The following is a 19,334-nucleotide window of genomic DNA, read 5'->3' on the forward strand; positions in this document are numbered from 1 at the left end:
GAAGCATGGCACTAAGACGGTAATACTGAGAGTTTTGGTTGTTTAATTTCTATATATTTATTATACAAATATGCTTTTGTATTCAAATTGCGATGTACATCACACACGAGCTCAAAATTGCAACCTAATGTAAAATTTACCAAACTGAAACGCAATTAAGATTATTTCTGCATACTGATGATCACTTGTCCCGTTTTCATAAATAATCTGTAATTTCTCACAGCAGTGAAGGCATCAGCCACATAAATCATTGAATAAAGGAGAGCTGGTTCTTTATCTGTCAGAGATTAGAACGGAAAACGGGCCGAAGTTCAGGAAACATGAAGAGGCTTTAAAGCAAAGAGGGAAAGAAAAACACGTTTACTGCTAAACAGACTCCGGCTTTTTCCTTCATGTAAAATATGAATAAAACTGGACAATACGTCTCTTGGAAGACCTCAGCTGGAACTATGGTAGATATCTAACTTTTAACACAATTTTAATTAGCAAAGGCAAACAGCACAAGCAACCAGATTTATTATAATGTCCTCTAAAGAAACTGGAAGAGAAAGCTTTGTTTTGAAAATTAGACTTATCTGAACAGACTTTTCAATTTCAGCAGTTTTGCTTAAAGTTTGGGGGTGTAATGCAATTACCAAATAAAATGAGAAAATATATAATATTTCACTCAGAATTTTATGAAAAAATATGAATACATTGTTTTAGCCGATTCCATCCATCATCTTCCTCTTAGTCAAGGGTCGCAGGTCACAGGGTCAGCAGCCAGGGAGACCCAGGTTCCCCCAGCCTCCTGGTCCGGCTGCTCCATGAATCCCAGCAGGGGAACATCGTCCTGGTCTTCCTCTGGGTTTCCTCCCGGGGGGCCTGAACGCCTCGCCTGGCTCCTCTCAGTGAGGAGGAGCAGCAGCTCTACTCTGAGCCTGGATGACCAAGCAGAACCACATACCGGACGTACCGGATCCCAACGGCACCAAAATGATCCTACAAGGTCTTCCCACAAAAACTTCTAAACGATTCCAACAGGTCTGTCCACACAGTCTTCGTTTTCCTCCTTGTCTCAATCTACACTTCTAAAAATCGCTCTACTGCCGTTCTACCTGCAGAGGAAGAGAAACAAACACTTTTAAGCTCTTAACCTTCATTGCCCAATGATTACTCAGCTTTGCTTCCTATAAATGTTTAAGTTTCTTTTAGATTTTAGTCTCAAAACATTTTATTGCTGTAAACATTTTACTAACCCTTTGGGTAAAAGAAAACAAAATCAAGAAAAAAATGACAAAATGATGTTTATTTTGACACAGGAGAACAAGTTTGAACTACAAATTGGGAACATTCCCAAATGTAAAGGTTTCATTTCCTGAAATGTCTGCAGCGGCTCCATGCTAACATGGAGTGGCGACAAATTTCACATTTCCAAGCAGAACGTTAGTGTGGAAAATCTGAAGTCTTTGTAGGGTTTCAGGTCAGCTGGTGATCCCGACCTCCGTCGAGGAAGAGTCCAGATTCGCTTGTCCGGACGGCAGCAGGAAGCCGCCGGCAGCCGGAGCTGCTCGGTCCTCTGCAGCGCGCCGGCCGGAGGGCCTCAGCTTGGTCTTTCTGGGCGCCAGCACCAGTGAGTATCCAGGCTTGACACGAGGGAGAGCAAATTTTAGCTTCAGCGCCATCTGGGTGGAGTTGAGGCAGTGGTGGTCCAGGTGTGGGTTCGTGTTGTTCAGAACCATCTTCTGATACAGGATCTCGCAGCGAAGCCCTTCCCGTTTCTCCAGTCGTGACTTCCCATCGAATCGCAGCAGCATCTTTTCAATGTCCTGCTGGGTTTTGCAGGGACCTCCGTTTCTGGTCACTGTGGCGATAATGTAGTCCCTGTCCATGTTCTCCTCCTGCTTTTCCTCAGGGGCTCTTCTGGAACCTTTTCTCGCCTGAGGGCTTTGCTCCTCTTTCTGACTGAACTGGGAGCCGTTTCTGCTCCTCGACACTTCATCAGAGCTGTTGCCAGACATGCCTTCGTCTTCCTGCGAGCTGTCCAGCTGGCTCTTTGAGGAGTTTTTAGACAACTTGTCCGGCCTTTTCTTCTTGTATGGATACGCATGGCCGAAGGGATACTCTGCCATCAAAACGGAGAACGTACAGCTGACCAACTCCAAGCACACATCAGTGGAAGGGATCTGGGAAAACATCCCTCCAGGTAGAAAGTTCTTCAGGTGTTCTTCTGTGACGGCAGCAATCACCTTGATGGTCCTCTTCAGACAAGCTCGGATCAGGTCTCGGTTTGTGTGCCACTCGCCACAGAAGCTAAACACCCCGGTGAAGATTTTCTCTTGCAGCGGGAACTGCAGAAAGACGTTGCTGTCCTCCTCCGGTGCCAGCAGCATGGACGGATCTTTGGACCAGTCAATGAACCTTTGGTACAGACACAGCAGGAACTGACTGAAGAACGCATACTCTCCTCCGCTCTTCAGGAGCTGCCAGTAGGGGCCGAGGATCTTGCAATAAATTATAGCCACGACACACACGAAGCTCTGGATCATGGAGTCATTTGCGTCTGCCGCAACGCTCTCCAGGATGATGTTTGGACATGGGTCATTGGCAATCGATAGCAGATCCGCAAAGAAGAGAGCCGTCTCCTTGTGATGGTGGATAAGACCTGCTGCCGCTTCGAAGTAATTATTCAGTCTGTTTGATTGGTTCACAGCAAGTCTGGAGGGGTTTCCCTTCTCCTCACAGAACGCCACCCAATGCTTTCTGTAGTTCGGTTTCTCCGGGCTGATCGGGCTCAGGATATCGCAGGCCATATGGATGTAACGTGACGTGGCGCTTTCTGGCAAACTGACAAAGTTCTTGAACTTGGGAAGATTATCTCGGCCCAGTTTCACTCCAGTGGACAGGATGATCTCCTTCTCAAAGCTCATGATCTGTGCCTCCACCGCATCGTGCAGATCAACAAGGTAATTAGCGTTGTAGTTTAAAAACACCACTGGGTGCACGAGGGAAGTCTCCCTCCGGACAAAGTTCACCTTTCTCTCAAACTCTTCCATGGCTGGATGCTCTTTGTAGGTGAGTGCGTAGTGATTCTTCAGCAGATCCAATGAAACGCTTTTGCACGCTTCAGTTTTTCCGCCGTAAACGCTGGACAGCTTCTGGACGGACAGCATGGCGATGTCCAGCAGGGTCAGGGATTCTCTGCAGTCAGAGCTGGATGTCTTTCCGTCATCCTCGCCTCCCGCGTCAGCATTTCCTCTCTGCAGCACGGTTCCTACTTCCTCCCTGCGTACCTCAAGACCTTCGCCTTGGGAGATTTCTGAGCATTCATCTTCTTCTTTGACCGTAACCCTTTCGTAATCTTCCCTCCTCAGGCGTTTCTTTACAAAAAGTTTTGGTGATTTCTTAGGAACCAGTTCAAACGGACTCTGAAGGACTTTTTCAATGGCTGCATTCTTCCTGTGACTCCTCGTTTCATAGTTGCGACAGTAAACTTTCAGCTTCTTTATCCTGGACCGAAGGAGCTTGTATGCTTTCTGAATGGCCCCACTCTTACAGTACTCTGGGTTAAAGTTTCTTAGCCAGGAAACAATGACTACTGGGGAAATTTTTTCCCTGGCAACAAAGTTGCTCAACTCGACAATCAGTCCATTTGTGACTTCGATGGACCGTGCTCGCTCTGAAAAATCTCTGAGCTCCAGAAGATGCTGGCGCTCCACACCGATACTGTCACATATTGGGCCAACAAAGTTGAAGTTGACATCTGAATCCAGAAAGGCAAACCTGGCTTCGATGCCCAGGCTGAGCGTCGCTGCAATGCCTCTTTCGATCAAACAGCGGAAGTCAGCTGACTGATGAGCGGGGAAGATCTTCTTCAGCCACTCTGTGATGGCAAGCCAGGGAAAATTATTGTCCTCCCTCAGAAGTCCAACTTGGATCATCAGTCTGTTCTTGCACGGCCCCTGGTTCAGTTCTAGTCCCTCCCCTGTTTGAGGACCAATGAAGTCTGCAATAAGCTTCCAGTAGTATTCGTCTCCTGGAAGCAGAAAAGTTGGACATAGGTAAGAAAAATCATTCTTGGTGAAAAAATTTAAATAAGAGTTTGGTAGAGCTGCACAATATGCCATAAATTACTACAGTATGAATCAATCAATCAATCAAATCAATCAAATTTTATTTGTATAGCACATTTCAGCATCAAGGCATTTCAAAGAGCTTTACATGAAATCAAACACAAAAATACAATGCAACATAGAATCAACAATAAAACCAGAACATCAAGTCAGGTTTCGTCAATAAATTTGCAATTGATTACGTTTCAAATAAAACTCTAAACAAGTGGGTTTTTAGTCCACATTTAAAGGAAGTCAGAGACATAATGGCTGAGACATTAGTCCTTTAATCCTGGAAATGTTCTTCAGGTGATAGAAGGCCGACTTTGTGACTGTGAATGTGTGCAATGACCAATCATATTATATGGATGTAACAATGGGCTAGTTATAACATTTCAAACATTATTGCTAATGTTGTAATTGGTCACTGGACGGACTTTCATTGCTCACATGAGAGCTGGGCGATAAAACGGCGATATGTATCGTGATAGACATGTGATCAATATCGATAGAAATACGTCTGATAGAATGCTGATAACATCACTGAACTCAGACCCAGAACCGCACAGCATTCTAGGGGGTTGTAGGCAGAAGAAAGGCTATCTCACTCACTCTTTGGTTACCTAGCAACAACCTGTTGCCACAGAAAACGGCTCGATTTTGCTTGCGACACAGAGACAATGGACCTTACCACAGGGCCGCTTTTCATTGGCTGATGCCCGTTCTACGTGGTCACGTGATTGGCCGTCTCACAAACTGCTTCCTGTTAGCTAAGTACAGCATAATAGCAGCACTGATACAACTTCTACACCTTGTAGCCTGTCTGCTACAGTCTTATGTTAGCTAAACAGATCAATATGCAACGTGTATCTGACTCACACTGAAGATTTGATTTTAGCAGAAAAGGTTTTGGACTAAACTGTTCCTCCTGTTAGCCTCTCTAGCACCAAGTACAGCTGGTCAATCAACCATCACTGTGTTCAGGGAACCAACGATTAATAATCCAGAAATAAACTTGATATCGTAACGGACTGAATGTTTTGTTTTTGACGTAATCTTTGCTTGTCTTGCGGGGCGCAGACGGTTGCCATGGTAACAGGTGTGTTTAAACTATAAAGAGAGAGAGAGTAAAAAGGTAGGAGTGGTTCTGAGTTGATCACCTGTTCGGGTTATTTTACCTTTGTTTACCTTTGCTGTGGTTCATTACAGCCGCTGTAGTTTCTAAACGTTGGACTAATTACCTCGTTCCTTTGTGATTATATGTCATTCATAACAAACATCAAGTAGAACAAATAGATTTCATTAAATGTTAACAAACAAATGGCTTCTTTACCTTTCCAGAGCTCTTTGGTTCCTCCTATTGAGGTCAAAGGTCAGATCTACCATAACCGACTGACACCTGCTGGCTTCAGGTTTGCAACCAGCTTGTGACTGAAAAACCAGTAACCTCCTCCCAGTTGATGACATGAACTTGTTATTTCCTCTGTCCATTCTAGTAGCTGATATGTTGTGAAAATCCGCTAGAAATGAAGCACTAATGGAGTCATGTTTCCATAGAAACAACGTGAGACTTGTGGTCACATGGTCGGTTGTGGGCGGAGCTTGGTAAGGTCCATTAATATGAAGAAGGCTCTGTGCGGCTCGGACAGGTGAGCAGCATACTAAAAAGCGTCTGTCCTGCAGAAGGAGAAGCAGCTGAGACACTCAGCTAGCTAGGGTCCATTAGGGTTGTAGGAAAAGAAGGAATTTGTCAAGAGAAATGTAGGCAATATGTAGACCTGACTATGAAACCTGAACTGTATGCGCAGAACGTCGGCGAATGTGGGAGCAGTTTGAGGTTTTGCCACCGCCTCTCAGAGAGAAAAGAGATCATGACAGCTCAGAAAGTACGGATAAGAGGAAAGGACATGTCACAAGTTTGGTGTTGCAACAGCAAACAGAGCCCAAAGGAAAGTCCTGAATGTTTTTCAGAAAGCCTGGAGAAGATCAGGACCTTTCTGTTGTCCTTGATCTTGGAGATAACAGGAAGGTCGAGCAGCTTGGAGGGAGAAATGAGGTTTGATCAGGCGATCAGACTTACTCAGATTAGCATCATTTACTACCGCTTTCCCATGGAGGGAAAAGTCCTGACCTTCCTCCATGTTATCCTGAAAGAAAACACAGATAGAAGTTATTCAAAGTCACAGGACAACACATTCTAGGAAGAAATGTCTATGTTGCTGGGAGAAAATGTCAGCAAAAGCTGCAGCCACCAGCTGGCATTCAGCCATATTGGAGGCTTTATACAGCCCCAGCTCCAGAGGGGATTAGCTAGGGGCCACTGGCTTATTTTGGGGCAGCAATACCAACATTACTCAATAAAAAGTACAGTGTAATAAAACCACTCTTATAACACAAAGCTGAAGTTGGTTTCCGATTTGGAAATGGCTAAAGGGCAATTCCCTCTTGTTCTCTGTGAATGTGGATGCTTTTTTCCCTCTGCTCCCTCCCTGCTCTGTTTTTGTCTTTTTCTATACTTTTGGAGGCTTTCTTTGCACATCCTTCAAATCTACAAATTATAGATCTGGTTAACCCATCTTTCAATGCAACGGATCAAATTTTGCCGATGAGAAGACTGGACACAGGAGAGCCCTCTTGTCCTTCAGGGACACACCCGGCGGGATACACCCTGGATTTACTCAAGATAACAGGATTTCGGGGCGTGCTCCGGTGGCGTAGAGGTTAGCGCGCCCCACGTTTGGAGGCCTTCGGTCCTCGACGCGGCCGTCGCGGGTTCGATTCCCAGACCCGACAACATTTGCAGCATGTCTTCCCCCCTCTCCTTCCCCCTTTCCTGTCAGCCTACCGTGGTATAAGGGACACTAGAGCCACAAAAATACCCCCTGGTGGGGGAAAAAAAAGATAACAGGATTTCTGCTGTTTGGAGCATATCGACAAATTTGTGACGGACTTGGCTGAACTAGCAAACACTCAGACTGTTGGTGTGGACAGAGACGCAAGTTGGATGTGAGTCTTGCTGAGACTCTAAAACTCACTAACGGAATGAAATCAATCTTGGAGAAGTTGCTTGTTTCGGCTCAGTGGAACGACCAAACTAATTTGGATGATTGGGAACTGAGATGTATCGGAGAGACTTTAGGGAAGATTGAAATTTATAATCTACCCAACCTAAAACATTCTATATCTGAATTGTCTTCCCCGTGTTCCCTTGTAAGGGCTGCATATTTTCAATCTCCTTGAAGAGATGGAAACGCTCCTTCCCACCTCACCCTTCCTGTTATCCATGCAGCTGTGAAGCTGAGTGCTCCCAAGGACATGCCTTGGTAACAACATCTTATCAGATTTCTGTCAGGAGGCTGAGCAACGTGGTTTCATGGCTCTGTGATGTCACCGATACTTGCTTATATTTATCTAGCCTGAATAGGAGTATCTAGTTTAGATTTTTTGAATCAACATTATTAGATTCTTTTGCTCTTTCCTTTCGTTTGTTATTTTGTTTGTGTTTCCTTTTAATTTATGTAAAGCACCTTGAATTGCCTTGTTGCTGAAAATGTGCTATATAAATAAAATGACCTTACCTTTATGAAAACATTGTCACATGGAGAGAAATCGGGAAATTCAAACACTATCTAATACTCTCTTTTCTACGGAGCTCCTAAAGGGACATGGAGAAAAAAAAAGAAATCCCGACTTATTGTCTGGAGATCCAAAAGGTCAGAGACAATGAAATAATCACATCGATGGAGGAGGTTCATAGGTTTTCATTTATAAACATCAGATCAGTGCTTGACAGAAGGTTTCCATATAAGTGAGAGGCATCTGAAGAGAGTCATTAGCGGCAGGTGATCTGAATACCTGTGCTACCCATCAATCCCTCCTGGTGACAGAGCGCAAAGGAAAATCTCCCGAAAATCACAGATCGTCAGATTTTCATACAACAGCAGCGCATCTAGACATTTATGTTGGGGTTACATTTCAAAAATCGCTACTGTCATGCTTACAAAACCATAGCAGTTAGTAAATATAATTGGAAATCATTCTTTAAGTGCCGGGGTTTAAGGGGTGCTTAGCAGTTAGCATTTAAAAAAAATGTAATATTTAAGAACCACCAGAATCTTTCATTTGAATATCTTGATAAGCTATAGACTGGCGACCTGTCCAGCGTGTTCCCCTATATGATGCACTAGATTTCATCAAAATGTCTACCTGTTAAATATGTGTGAATATATTGGTGCATTAAAACTCTGCATCACAAAAGTCCTCTTTGGTAGCGCAGTTTGTTTCATAAAGCTACAATATCTGAATTTCAAACAAAATGTGTTTGTAAGAATGAACCCGTATCAGACATGCAAACGCTTTTATTTAAATTAAACACAGACATCTAATCCCTGCAAATTTCTTTTTTTGCACATTAATAAGTTTTCAAATGTAGCGCACCGTCAAAATGTGTTAATCAAACTGCACAGGTCACTGCACCCGAAATGACAGGGTAAAGGTCATTGATATGCTACTTAATAGAATAGACACCCACACACACATATATCTGTGTGTGTGGGTGTGTCTGTGTGTGAGCAGAAGGCGACTCCACATATACACAGCCTCAATCACTTGTAATAGCAATATGTTTATCAGGGTTTAATAAAGAATGTATTGTTAAACCAAAATATTTAAAAGGGGCAAAATAGCTCACAAAAACAATATATTTTGTTCACCTGGTTGAAGGGACTTTTTTGTTTACAGAATGGTAACTACAGACTAAACTAAAGCAACCGCCTGTCATATAAACCTACAACATGAAGTAGCAGAGCACCTTGAGGAAAGTCAATTATAAATTATTTAAATAGAGTTATTCAAATAAAACGGACGGAATTTCCACAGGTAGGATGTAAAGATAAGGAAGCTGTTGAGTATACAAACTAACATCTGCACGAGGATTGATGGGGAGCGCAGATAGTCAGAACGGCGCAGCATGAGAAAATAAATCGGGATTTTTTTTTTTTCTCCAGGTCCCCTTGGGGCAGGGGCCCCCAAAGTGGGTCCTCGAGGGCCGGCATCCTGCATGTTTTAGTTCTCTCCCTGGTGGCACCAACTACCTTTTCAGCAGGTCAATGTTCTTCTTAGGCCTCTAAAGAGCCATCATTGGATCCAGGTGCGTTAAACCAGGGAGAGAACTAAAACATGCAGGAGGCTCTCAGGGACCCACTTTGTGGAACCCTGCCTTAGGGGCTTCGTACTTTTCGCTTGTGTAAAATCCAAGCCTGGTAAAATACAAAACCTCAATTCTCATTTTAAGAGCTATTCTTCTTTCCAACACTTTGAACTTTATTTTATCACTCACCTACACAAAAGATGAAAATATCATTAAGATATCTAAACCTGAATAATTAAACAGTGGGCTGAACTGTAACGCTGTTCTGCAGGAATGCCTATCCGCAGGGCCATGAGTTAGCGCAGAGGAGCTACAGCTACTGTTAGCAGCACTTTAACTGGAATAAACTCAGCTAATTTAAGCCACGTAAAGCCGATTTCCCCTGTAATCAGCCCAACTCGACTTGCTGCTTAAGAAAAACGAAAGATCGGTGCTGCTCCGTGATTGGTTAGATTCGCCTAAAGGCCGGCGGTTGTTAAGGTCTTGACCAATCAGAATAGAAAGGCGGAATGCATCCTGGGTCTGCTGCAGCTTTTAGAGCTAGCATCAGAGAAGGTGAAGTAAATGCTTGCTTTTTCTCTTCAATAAGCGGCTTGTATTGTATATAGTACCTGCCGGAATATGAACGGCTTCCGGTCCGTGTCGCCCTAAGATATATTATACAACGTTATTTTGTTCAATTATCATAGTTAGCTGAAGCTAGTTAGCAAGTGCTACTTAGCCAATGCTAAGCTTCGGGTTGTAAACAAGCAACATGCGCGCGCATCTTCGTTGGAACTGAAAGGAAGGGATAAACGAGTCTTAAAACATTAAAAAGAGACCAGTAAAAGTACAAATTTATGGTATGATGACAGCTTTAAACTCAGGAACTTTAACCCAACTGGAAAGCTTATTTTAGGTTCTGCAAACAACATAGATATTCAATAAAAATCACCAACTACTGATTTGAAAGCCCCAGAGAGTAAACGCAGTGTGTGGGCGTGCCGTGGCGGCGTAGGGGATGGCGCGACCCATGCTTGGAGGCCTTAAGTCCTGCCGCGTGTCTTCCTCCCTCTCGTTCCCCCTTTCCTGTCAGCCTACTTTCGTATAAGGGACACTAGAGCCCACAAAAAAGACGGTAAAAAAAACACAGTGTGTCCTTCTATTTCTGGCCAAAAAAAAAATCATGAACATAATATTAACTCAACTATTCACACAAAAAAAAAATTGACCAAAGTGACTTTAAGAAAGCACAAGGGGAAATCATATTTGACATGTTCACTAAATGATTTTGGAAAAGTACAGAAACTAACTACAAATAGTGAAAAAAATTAATATCTATCAATCTATCTATTAGCAGGAGATCCTTCCTGTATTGTAGGTTAGACTAAAACTACATCATTAAAGGTAAATGGAAGCGTGTTTCACAGGTAGGCAAGAAATATAAAAACAGTAAAACAAGAAAAGAAACAGGTCAGTAAGGGCAAATTTACAGAAGAAATAATAATGTATAATTATTAAAAATAGATAAAACTAATTTAAAACTGAGTAGGTTAATTTAAAGAATGTTAAAAATGAGCAAGTGTAACCGGATCATTTCTGCGTTGTGCTGGTTTTATTGAATTATCAGGCCATGGCACGGTTTGTCTTTAAATGGATGGTTTCTCAATTTGTTCTGACGAGAACAACAAACAGAAAACCACCGCGTTATGACCGCTCGCTCCAAGCCCTTCACAAAACAAAAGTATATAACAAAACTAAAGTTAATTCCTGCTATTTTGCGATTGTAGGTTCACTTAAATGTTTACATTACAGAATGGATTCATATATTACAATGGTGATAACAAACATTAACTTATAGATCTATACATAAACTGGATGTATTTAGATTAAAAATAAAAAGCACACACCTCTCTGGCAGGATAACATGACAAAAGGGGTGGGGCCAAGAGCGCAAACAATTTACAGACAATACCACAGAAGAAGAAATCTTAAAGTAACACGGTTAAAACAATGACAGAGTTTTTTGTTGTTTTTTTTCCCCACCAGGGGGTCCTTTTTGTGGGCTCTAGTATCCCTTATACCACAGTAGGCTGACAGGAAAGAGGGAAGGAGAGGGGGAAAAACATGCGGCAAATGTCGTCGGGTCCGGGAATCGAACCCGCGACGGCTGCGTCGAGGACTGAAGGCCTCCAAATATGGGGCGCTCTAACCTCTACGCCATCAGAGCACGCCCCAAAACAATGACAGAGTTTTTACAGGTGTTTCAGTCAGGCAAGGAACAGCATCAATAACCAAAAAAGGACATTTTGTGTTATTATAACAAAAGAGAAATACAGGTTACAGATGGATATTTAGAGAAATATTAAAACAACAGACTTGACATGAAAATGTGTAAATAAGAGCTGGTTAGACTGGGTTTGGAAGTGGAAGCTGCTGGTAGGACTGGTTTATCCAGAGTGAGGTCTGGGGAACCTGAAGGCAACACCTCACTTTTCTGTTTGTTGACATAAGTGGCCTTCTGTCAGGATCTAGCTGAAAAATAAATATGTTTTCAAATTTGTACAAGTTGCAGAGCATGAAATGATGCTACTTTGTGAATTCTTATATTTACTCCTTTCTGTATAATTTGTGGTTTTTGCAGAACATCTGTAAAGTTCTGGAACTGAGAATAAAATTATTCCAGCTCAAATCAAAGCAGAAACAGATTACACTGTTAAGATATCTGAAGAATAATTAGCGTTTTTTTTTGCAAAATGATCTAATTTTTATAGGATAAAGAAGCAATTTAATGTGCTTGACCATGAGAAAAATGTCTAATCAATTAATTTCCTGTTTTTGTGCCCTTCCTGCTGACCGCTGCTGTTCTGGGACAATTAAAACCAGGACAGCAGCAGTGATGGACGCCTCAGCCCAGAGCGGAGAAGCGGGCGGTGACACAACGGCAAGGAAACCAGCGCCGAAAAGAAAGGTGGGCGAAAAAGCAAGAAAAACCAAAAATGCCAGAATGTCCCGACCCGCATTCACCATCCAGCAGGGCGAAGACATGCTTCTCTACATATCCAACACTTCGTCTCAGTCTGAAGGCTTGCTTTGGACTAGCAGGAGGAAAAAAGTTCCCAAAGCAAAGTTGCTTAAGTATCAGAAAAAGAAGAAAAAAACAGTCTGTCCTAAATCTAGACTGGAAAGGAAAGCAGTGAAGGAGGAAGAAGAAGACAAGTTTCCTGAGGAGGACAGGTGGGGACAACTTTTACCTGAGGAAGTGCTGATTAACATCTTCCAGATGTTGGTTGTTCAGGACGGCGCGGTGCCTTTCCTATGCAGGTATTAACAGCATTTCACACGAGGAGCTGTCTTCAGTCTGTGGTTGAGTGGATTCAGAGTTTGGGGTACAACTCGCTGTCGTTTTTGTGGTGCAGGGTCAGCAGAGTCTGTCGCCTGTGGAACGCCGCTGCCGCCACTTTGACTCTGTGGAGGAAGGTGGCGGTAAGTCACTGCTGGATCCAACCAGCAAGAGGTCAGACCGAGAAGACCTCAAACAGGATAAAGGAGACATTTACCTGGCTGGCTCAAAACAGGTCAGGGCTTCAGACGGTTTAACCACTGATTTAAATCCAAACTAAACAGCAAACCACCTGATGCCCTTAAATATGAGTCGTTGTTCTTCTTTAGATTCTCCCAGCTGCGTGACTTCACTCTGTGTCACTGGGCAACCAGCGCTGACTTCGCTTTAGAGGTAATGCTGAAACAAAAACAGTTTAAATCTGCTGTTTCCCACATCATCTGAAAAGCCACATTAGTTATTTTCCACTTGGTTATCAAAAATAACAAAATACTAATGACACATTTTCTAAACTATTGTTAATTATGCTCCTCTTGTTTCTATCTCCTTCAGACTGTCTCAGAGTTTTGTCCTCACCTGCGTTCAGTCCACCTGTCTTACTGCAGAGGTGTGACAGGCAGCGGCCTGCGCAGCTTGGGCCTGCACAGCCGCAACCTGCAGCGCCTCAACCTGCAGCATTCAGAGGTTGGTTTCACGGTTGAACTACTTCAGGAGAAAATAATCTATTCTTTTATGGATTAACTGTAGTTTTGGGAAAGATAGAAGTGTGAGTTAATAGTCTTAGATCCAAAGTAGTCGTTCAGAACAAACGTCTAATAAAAGTTTTATAACGACTGATTTACTGTGATTTACTGATTTAATAATGAGCTGGTTGATCTGAACAGGTTCTCAAAGTGTTTTTCCTTTGCTGCAGTTTCAGGTGGAGGGACTGGTGGACTTCCTGGAGGAACACGGAAAGCAGATCAGGCAGATGCTCTTCACCCGCAGCCACAGGAATGACAAAGTTCTGGCAGCAATTGCTGTGAGGTTCATGTTTTTATGCCTGCCTGCTGCTCTGAACTCTTCTTACAGATTGATGCGCTTGTCTTTTCAGAAAGGATTTTGTCCTGATCTGGAGCTGCTGGAAGTTAACAAGAAGCTGGACAGTAAAGACACAGAACTGTCTGTTTGCTTTCAGTCGCTACAGAAGGCCTGTCCCAAACTGAAGGTCATTAAAATCTAGTTTTACTAAATGATTCAAGCTAAAGTTTTCTGTCTGATGGAGAATTCATTTGTACTGATTTAAAACAAATGTTCCAATGGCTCTTCACACATCGCATGGTCTCCAGACCAACCAGGATCAACTGTGATTGGCTGTAGTTGGCTGTGATTGGTTGTGATTGGTTGTGGTTGATTGGCTGTGATTGGCTGTGATTGGTTGTGGTTGGCTGTGATTGGCTGTGATTGTTTGTGGTTGGCTGTGATTGGTTGTGATTGGCTGTGATTGGCTGTGGTTGGCTGTGATTGGTTGTGGTTGGCTGTGATTGGTTGTGGTTGGTTGGCTGTGATTGGTTGTGATTGGTTGTGGTTGGCTGTGATTGGCTGTGATTGGTTGTGGTTGGCTGTGATTGGTTGTGATTGGCTGTGATTGGCTGTGATTGGTTGTGATTGGCTGTGATTGGTTGTGATTGGCTGTGATTGGCTGTGATTGGTTGTGGTTGGCTGTGATTGGTTGTGGTTGGTTGGCTGTGATTGGTTGTGATTGGTTGTGGTTGGCTGTGATTGGCTGTGATTGTTTGTGGTTGGCTGTGATTGGTTGTGATTGGCTGTGATTGGCTGTGATTGGTTGTGATTGGCTGTGATTGGTTGTGATTGGCTGTGATTGGCTGTGATTGGTTGTGATTGGCTGTGATTGGCTGTAGTTGGCTGTGATTGGCTGTGATTGGTTGTGGTTGGCTGTGATTGGTTGTGGTTGGTTGGCTGTGATTGGTTGTGATTGGTTGTGGTTGGCTGTGATTGGCTGTGATTGGTTGTGGTTGGCTGTGATTGGTTGTGATTGGCTGTGATTGGCTGTGATTGGTTGTGATTGGCTGTGATTGGTTGTGATTGGCTGTGATTGGCTGTGATTGGTTGTGGTTGGCTGTGATTGGTTGTAGTTGGCTGTGATTGGCTGTGATTGGTTGTGGTTGGCTGTGATTGGTTGTGGTTGGTTGGCTGTGATTGGCTGTGATTGGTTGTGATTGGCTGTGATTGGTTGTGATTGGCTGTGATTGGCTGTGATTGGTTGTGGTTGGCTGTGATTGGTTGTGGTTGGTTGGCTGTGATTGGTTGTGATTGGTTGTGGTTGGCTGTGATTGGCTGTGATTGTTTGTGGTTGGCTGTGGTTGGCTGTGATTGGCTGTGATTGGTTGTGGTTGGCTTTGATTGGTTGTGGTTGGCTGTGATTGTTTGTGGTTGGCTGTGATTGGTTGTGGTTGGCTGTGATTGGTTGTGGTTGGCTGTGATTGGCTGTGATTGGTTGTGATTGGTTATGATTGGCTGTGATTGGTTGTGGTTGGCTGTGATTGGTTGTGATTGGTTATGATTGGTTGTGATTGGCTGTGATTGGTTGTGATTGGCTGTGATTGGTTGTGGTTGGCTGTGATTGGTTGTGGTTGGTTGTGGTTGGCTGTGATTGGCTGTGATTGGCTGTGATTGTTTGTGGTTGGCTGTGATTGGCTGTGATTGGTTGTGATTGGTTATGATTGGCTGTGATTGGTTGTGGTTGGCTGTGATTGTTTGTGGTTGGCTGTGATTGGTTGTGGTTGGCTGTGATTGGTTGTGGTTGGCTGTGATTGGCTGTGATTGGTTGTGATTGGTTATGATTGGCTGTGATTGGTTGTGGTTGGCTGTGATTGGTTGTGGTTGGCTGTGATTGGTTGTGATTGGTTATGATTGGTTGTGATTGGCTGTGATTGGTTGTGATTGGCTGTGATTGGCTGTGATTGGTTGTGGTTGGCTGTGATTGGTTGTGGTTGGTTGTGGTTGGCTGTGATTGGCTGTGATTGGCTGTGATTGTTTGTGGTTGGCTGTGATTGGCTGTGATTGGTTGTGATTGGTTATGATTGGCTGTGATTGGTTGTGGTTGGCTGTGATTGGTTGTGGTTGGCTGTGATTGGCTGTGATTGGCTGTGATTGTTTGTGGTTGGCTGTGGTTGGCTGTGATTGGCTGTGATTGGTTGTGGTTGGCTTTGATTGGTTGTGGTTGGCTGTGATTGGTTGTGGTTGGCTGTGATTGGCTGTGATTGGTTGTGATTGGTTATGATTGGTTGTGGTTGGCTGTGATTGGTTGTGGTTGGCTGTGATTGTTTGTGGTTGGCTGTGATTGGTTGTGGTTGGCTGTGATTGGTTGTGGTTGGCTGTGATTGGTTGTGGTTGGCTGTGATTGGTTGTGGTTGGCTGTGATTGGTTGTGATTGGTTATGATTGGCTGTGATTGGTTGTGGTTGGCTGTGATTGGCTGTGATTGGTTGTGATTGGTTATGATTGGCTGTGATTGGCTATGGTTGGCTGTGATTGGCTGCATTACTGGAGCACCTCCAAATGGATGGCAGTCCACACCCTGAACGCCTCAGATTAGCTGGATCTGTACAGAGGAGGTTTCTGCACCGTCATCAGTTCCAGTCCTGCTGTGGAAACCATCAAAGACCTGATGTGAGACCATGAAGGAGAGTTTTCTGCCTTCCTGTTGGATAGATTCAAGCAGCACTGTATCTATCTCTAAATGAGTGCAATCAGACAGACATAAAGTCCAAAATCAACAAGCCTAGAAGCTTGTTGCTATTTTAACGGCATCTATTAAAAATGTCCTCCTCATCACTGAATTATGTGCCAGGATTTCTCTTTAAAATCCAGTTTTGAAAAAAATGTACTGTGAAAAACTTACTGCTGTTACCCATCTATTCTAATAATGCACACTTTGGAGGTGTGTGTGTGTGTGTGTCTGATAGTTCTTGTAGCTCTCTGATGATGAACCAGCATCATGTTTCAGACTTCCAGAGTCTGATTTCTGTGTTACGGTTGGAAGGGAGACTCAGCAAATCCAAAACCTTCCATATATTGAGCTTACCTTGCGATGGACTGGTGACCTGTCCAGGTGACTCCACCTCTCACCTGTTGACCTCTGGGGATAGGCACCAGCACCTCTCACAATCCCACTGGGGATAAGCATGTTGGATGATGGATGGATGGATTTAACTTTTATTCCACAGAAGGAAAAATGTAAAGCATGTTAACAAATGTAAAAGAGTTTTCTACTTATATTGATTTGTTTTGTACGGAACCGGACTTTTTCCCCCTTTTGATAATCTAGTAATCTTATTTTCTCACTTCCTTTCAGATTTTCCGGATGTTTAACATCCAAATTCAGCATAAGGCGATGCGTAAGAGAGACGAGTCAGAAGCCGGATTTCCGCTGCTGGATGAGTTTTGTATCGCCAACACAGAGTATTCCTATATGACCGACCAGGTTCTGCTGGACGTTCTGTTCGGCTCCAACAGACTGCGAGTGCTGGACCTACGAGGCTCCACACGGATCACCACCTTTGGTCTGGCCCAGTTACCGTGTCCAAGTGAGTAAAAGACGCCCCATTTCTGCTTTTCCTTCGTACATGTTTACTGAGCAAATTATCCAAGCAACATTAGGAGTCACTAGCTGAGCTCTGGAGATAACTTCACAAATATTACTTGGTTCATTACCAGCTCTGTTCAGTTCATTTCAACCAAACTCCGGTCCGTTTGCCTAGTCAAAGTCCAGTTCGGTTGGTGAGGTGTGAATGCTAATCGACCTCTGACCTCTGGGTCTGGGTTCGGTTGAAGTGAACTCTGGTTCGGTTTGAATGCGCTCCAACAGCAGGAGGTGGACGACAGCACAGATCTCACCACTAGAAAAAAAACCAAAATAAATATTTTTATATTTTAAATTCATTACTTTTATATTATTGCAGTGAGACTTTTTGACTTTGAAGCCAAACATTATTATATCATATTAATTATATTTCAGTGTGTTGTACAATATGCTACATTATGGTTATTATTATGTATTAATTATTTCTTACATTAAATAGATTATTTTACATTATAAGAGAACCAGAAAAGCCTTTTAAAATAGAACAAAGTACATTTTACGCAATAAAATGTCTTATAATAATTAACCAATTAATTTTACTTTCTTGTTGCAATCTAAAAACATCTTAAAGAGTTTGGATACCAGTTCCTCAGGTCAGTCAGGTGAACATACTCATACATCATAATGCATGTAAGACATTAGCCAACGCTCTGTTTGCTAAAATGAGCAGCTGAAGAGTTTCATTGTAAAAAATGATTAAAGTTTGTGTAGGACAGTTAGGGGACAATTCTACAGTAGCTGATAGGAAACATTTGCTTATCAGTTTTGCTTTTTAAAATGTCTTCCAGACCTTGAGTGTCTGTTCTGGGGTCAATATTTTACTAAAAACATCGGATTCACATCAGTGAAGAAGAACCTTCAGCTGCTGATGGAGAAGTGGGGTCCGACGCTGCAGCAGCTCGACATCACCAATCAGCCATTTACCGAGGCCGACCTGGAGGTGGCGCTGATGTTCCTTGCTCAGGTTGCTGAAGCTGACACGCTGCTCTCGCTAAACCTCAGCGGCACCAAGATAACAGTGCAGGCTCTCAGGTAAGCCATCCATCACCAGACCTGTGGAGGAACTCTTTCCGTCTGATTTCATGTAAAAGGAGCCAGAGGAACGCCGGCAGCTCATTCAACTCTGAATGTATCAGAGGCAACCTGTTAGGATGTGTCAGTGGACTGTCGCAGTTTCTTCTGAAGATTCTTCTGTGAAATACAGATACTAAACCAAATATGCAATATTCAGTGCTCACTGTAATGATCTTGGTCCATGGGCTTTAAGTGTCCTTTAAGTGACTGTGCAAGAGGCAAACTCAGCAGACTATCGCAGAAAAACCATCCATGCATGCTGTGGGAGAACATGCAGACTCCATGTGCAAATTCGGAATGTTGGGCATCAGGGGTGGGTGACAAGGCCTTGCCCTTTCAGGTGACCTTTGCCCCATCCTCCTATTAGCCCACCAGGATATTAAAATAAAACACAACCTAAATCCTCTGTGGTGTCCCAAAAATGACCCCCGACCCAGGGTTAACCCTAACCCTGTCTACATTTAATAGACAGTTTAAAAATGCAGTAAATCATGCGCAATAAAAACTTAACTTGATGCTGTTCTTCTCCAGCCCTGCAGTTGTCAAAAGTCGTTTTCTCTTCTCTGCACCTCTTCCTGCAGGCCGGTCATCGAGCGAATGACGGCTCTGGGCTACCTCAACCTTTCATCGTGTCGCAACCTTCCAAGAGGAGTGAAAAAGATTTACCGCAGCCAGGAAGAAATCCGTGAGCTGTTGGCCAATCTGCACTGAGTTTCTTATTCAGCTGAACATTTGGTGCTTCCAGCCTTTGATAATGTTTGAGAACTGTAAGAGTTTTCTTTCTGATTCTTAAAAAAATAAAGCTGTTCCAGAAGGCATGGGTGGTGGTAATAATAATGAATTTTATTTAAAATACTTTTGATGTATCAAATTGAATTCACAAAGGGCTCATTACAGGGCGAGCTCCCACCAATACTGTTCTCACTTCACTCATGCGTCTGGCTTTATTCCCAACACACTCCCAGTATTAACCGGTTCAGACCTATGGACTCCTGGGCTTGGATCATTTTTATTTAAAAATATTTTAATATGTTTTAGAATTTCTGACCAATTT

The 19,334-nt window shown here is 43.3% G+C and overlaps 2 protein-coding genes across 8 annotated transcripts; one reads left to right on the forward strand and one right to left on the reverse strand.

Moving 5' to 3' along the window:
• The first annotated feature begins 23 nt into the window (after nt 1-23).
• Nucleotides 24-19,096, forward strand: fbxl6 (F-box and leucine-rich repeat protein 6). Of its 5 annotated transcripts, XM_044138447.1 has the most exons (11): nt 24-452; nt 734-1,023; nt 12,106-12,543; nt 12,639-12,797; nt 12,892-12,955; nt 13,115-13,246; nt 13,476-13,583; nt 13,656-13,769; nt 16,919-17,150; nt 17,995-18,238; nt 18,862-19,096. In XM_044138447.1, the coding sequence occupies exons 3-11, from the start codon at nt 12,119-12,121 to the stop codon at nt 18,989-18,991; spliced, it is 1,608 nt and encodes a 535-aa protein (XP_043994382.1). In that variant the 5' UTR covers nt 24-452; nt 734-1,023; nt 12,106-12,118; the 3' UTR covers nt 18,992-19,096. The 5 variants fall into 5 exon arrangements, with proteins under 5 accessions (XP_043994382.1, XP_043994381.1, XP_043994378.1 ...); XM_044138446.1 differs by having other exon boundaries at nt 24-1,023; nt 12,111-12,543; XM_044138443.1 differs by lacking the exons at nt 24-452; nt 734-1,023 and adding an exon at nt 9,679-9,795 and having other exon boundaries at nt 12,111-12,543.
• Nucleotides 1,267-9,748, reverse strand: LOC122843586. Of its 3 annotated transcripts, XM_044138440.1 has the most exons (4): nt 9,622-9,661; nt 7,670-7,746; nt 6,172-6,238; nt 1,267-4,015 (listed from the first exon to the last, which is right to left on the reverse strand). In XM_044138440.1, the coding sequence occupies exons 3-4, from the start codon at nt 6,230-6,232 to the stop codon at nt 1,464-1,466; spliced, it is 2,613 nt and encodes an 870-aa protein (XP_043994375.1). In that variant the 5' UTR covers nt 6,233-6,238; nt 7,670-7,746; nt 9,622-9,661; the 3' UTR covers nt 1,267-1,463. The 3 variants fall into 3 exon arrangements, with proteins under 3 accessions (XP_043994375.1, XP_043994374.1, XP_043994376.1); XM_044138439.1 differs by lacking the exon at nt 7,670-7,746 and having other exon boundaries at nt 9,622-9,748; XM_044138441.1 differs by lacking the exons at nt 6,172-6,238; nt 7,670-7,746 and having other exon boundaries at nt 9,622-9,704.
• Nucleotides 19,097-19,334: the final 238 nt, after the last annotated feature.

Source organism: Gambusia affinis, linkage group LG14 (assembly GCF_019740435.1).
Source record: "Gambusia affinis linkage group LG14, SWU_Gaff_1.0, whole genome shotgun sequence".
Taxonomy (NCBI): Eukaryota; Metazoa; Chordata; class Actinopteri; order Cyprinodontiformes; family Poeciliidae; genus Gambusia; species Gambusia affinis.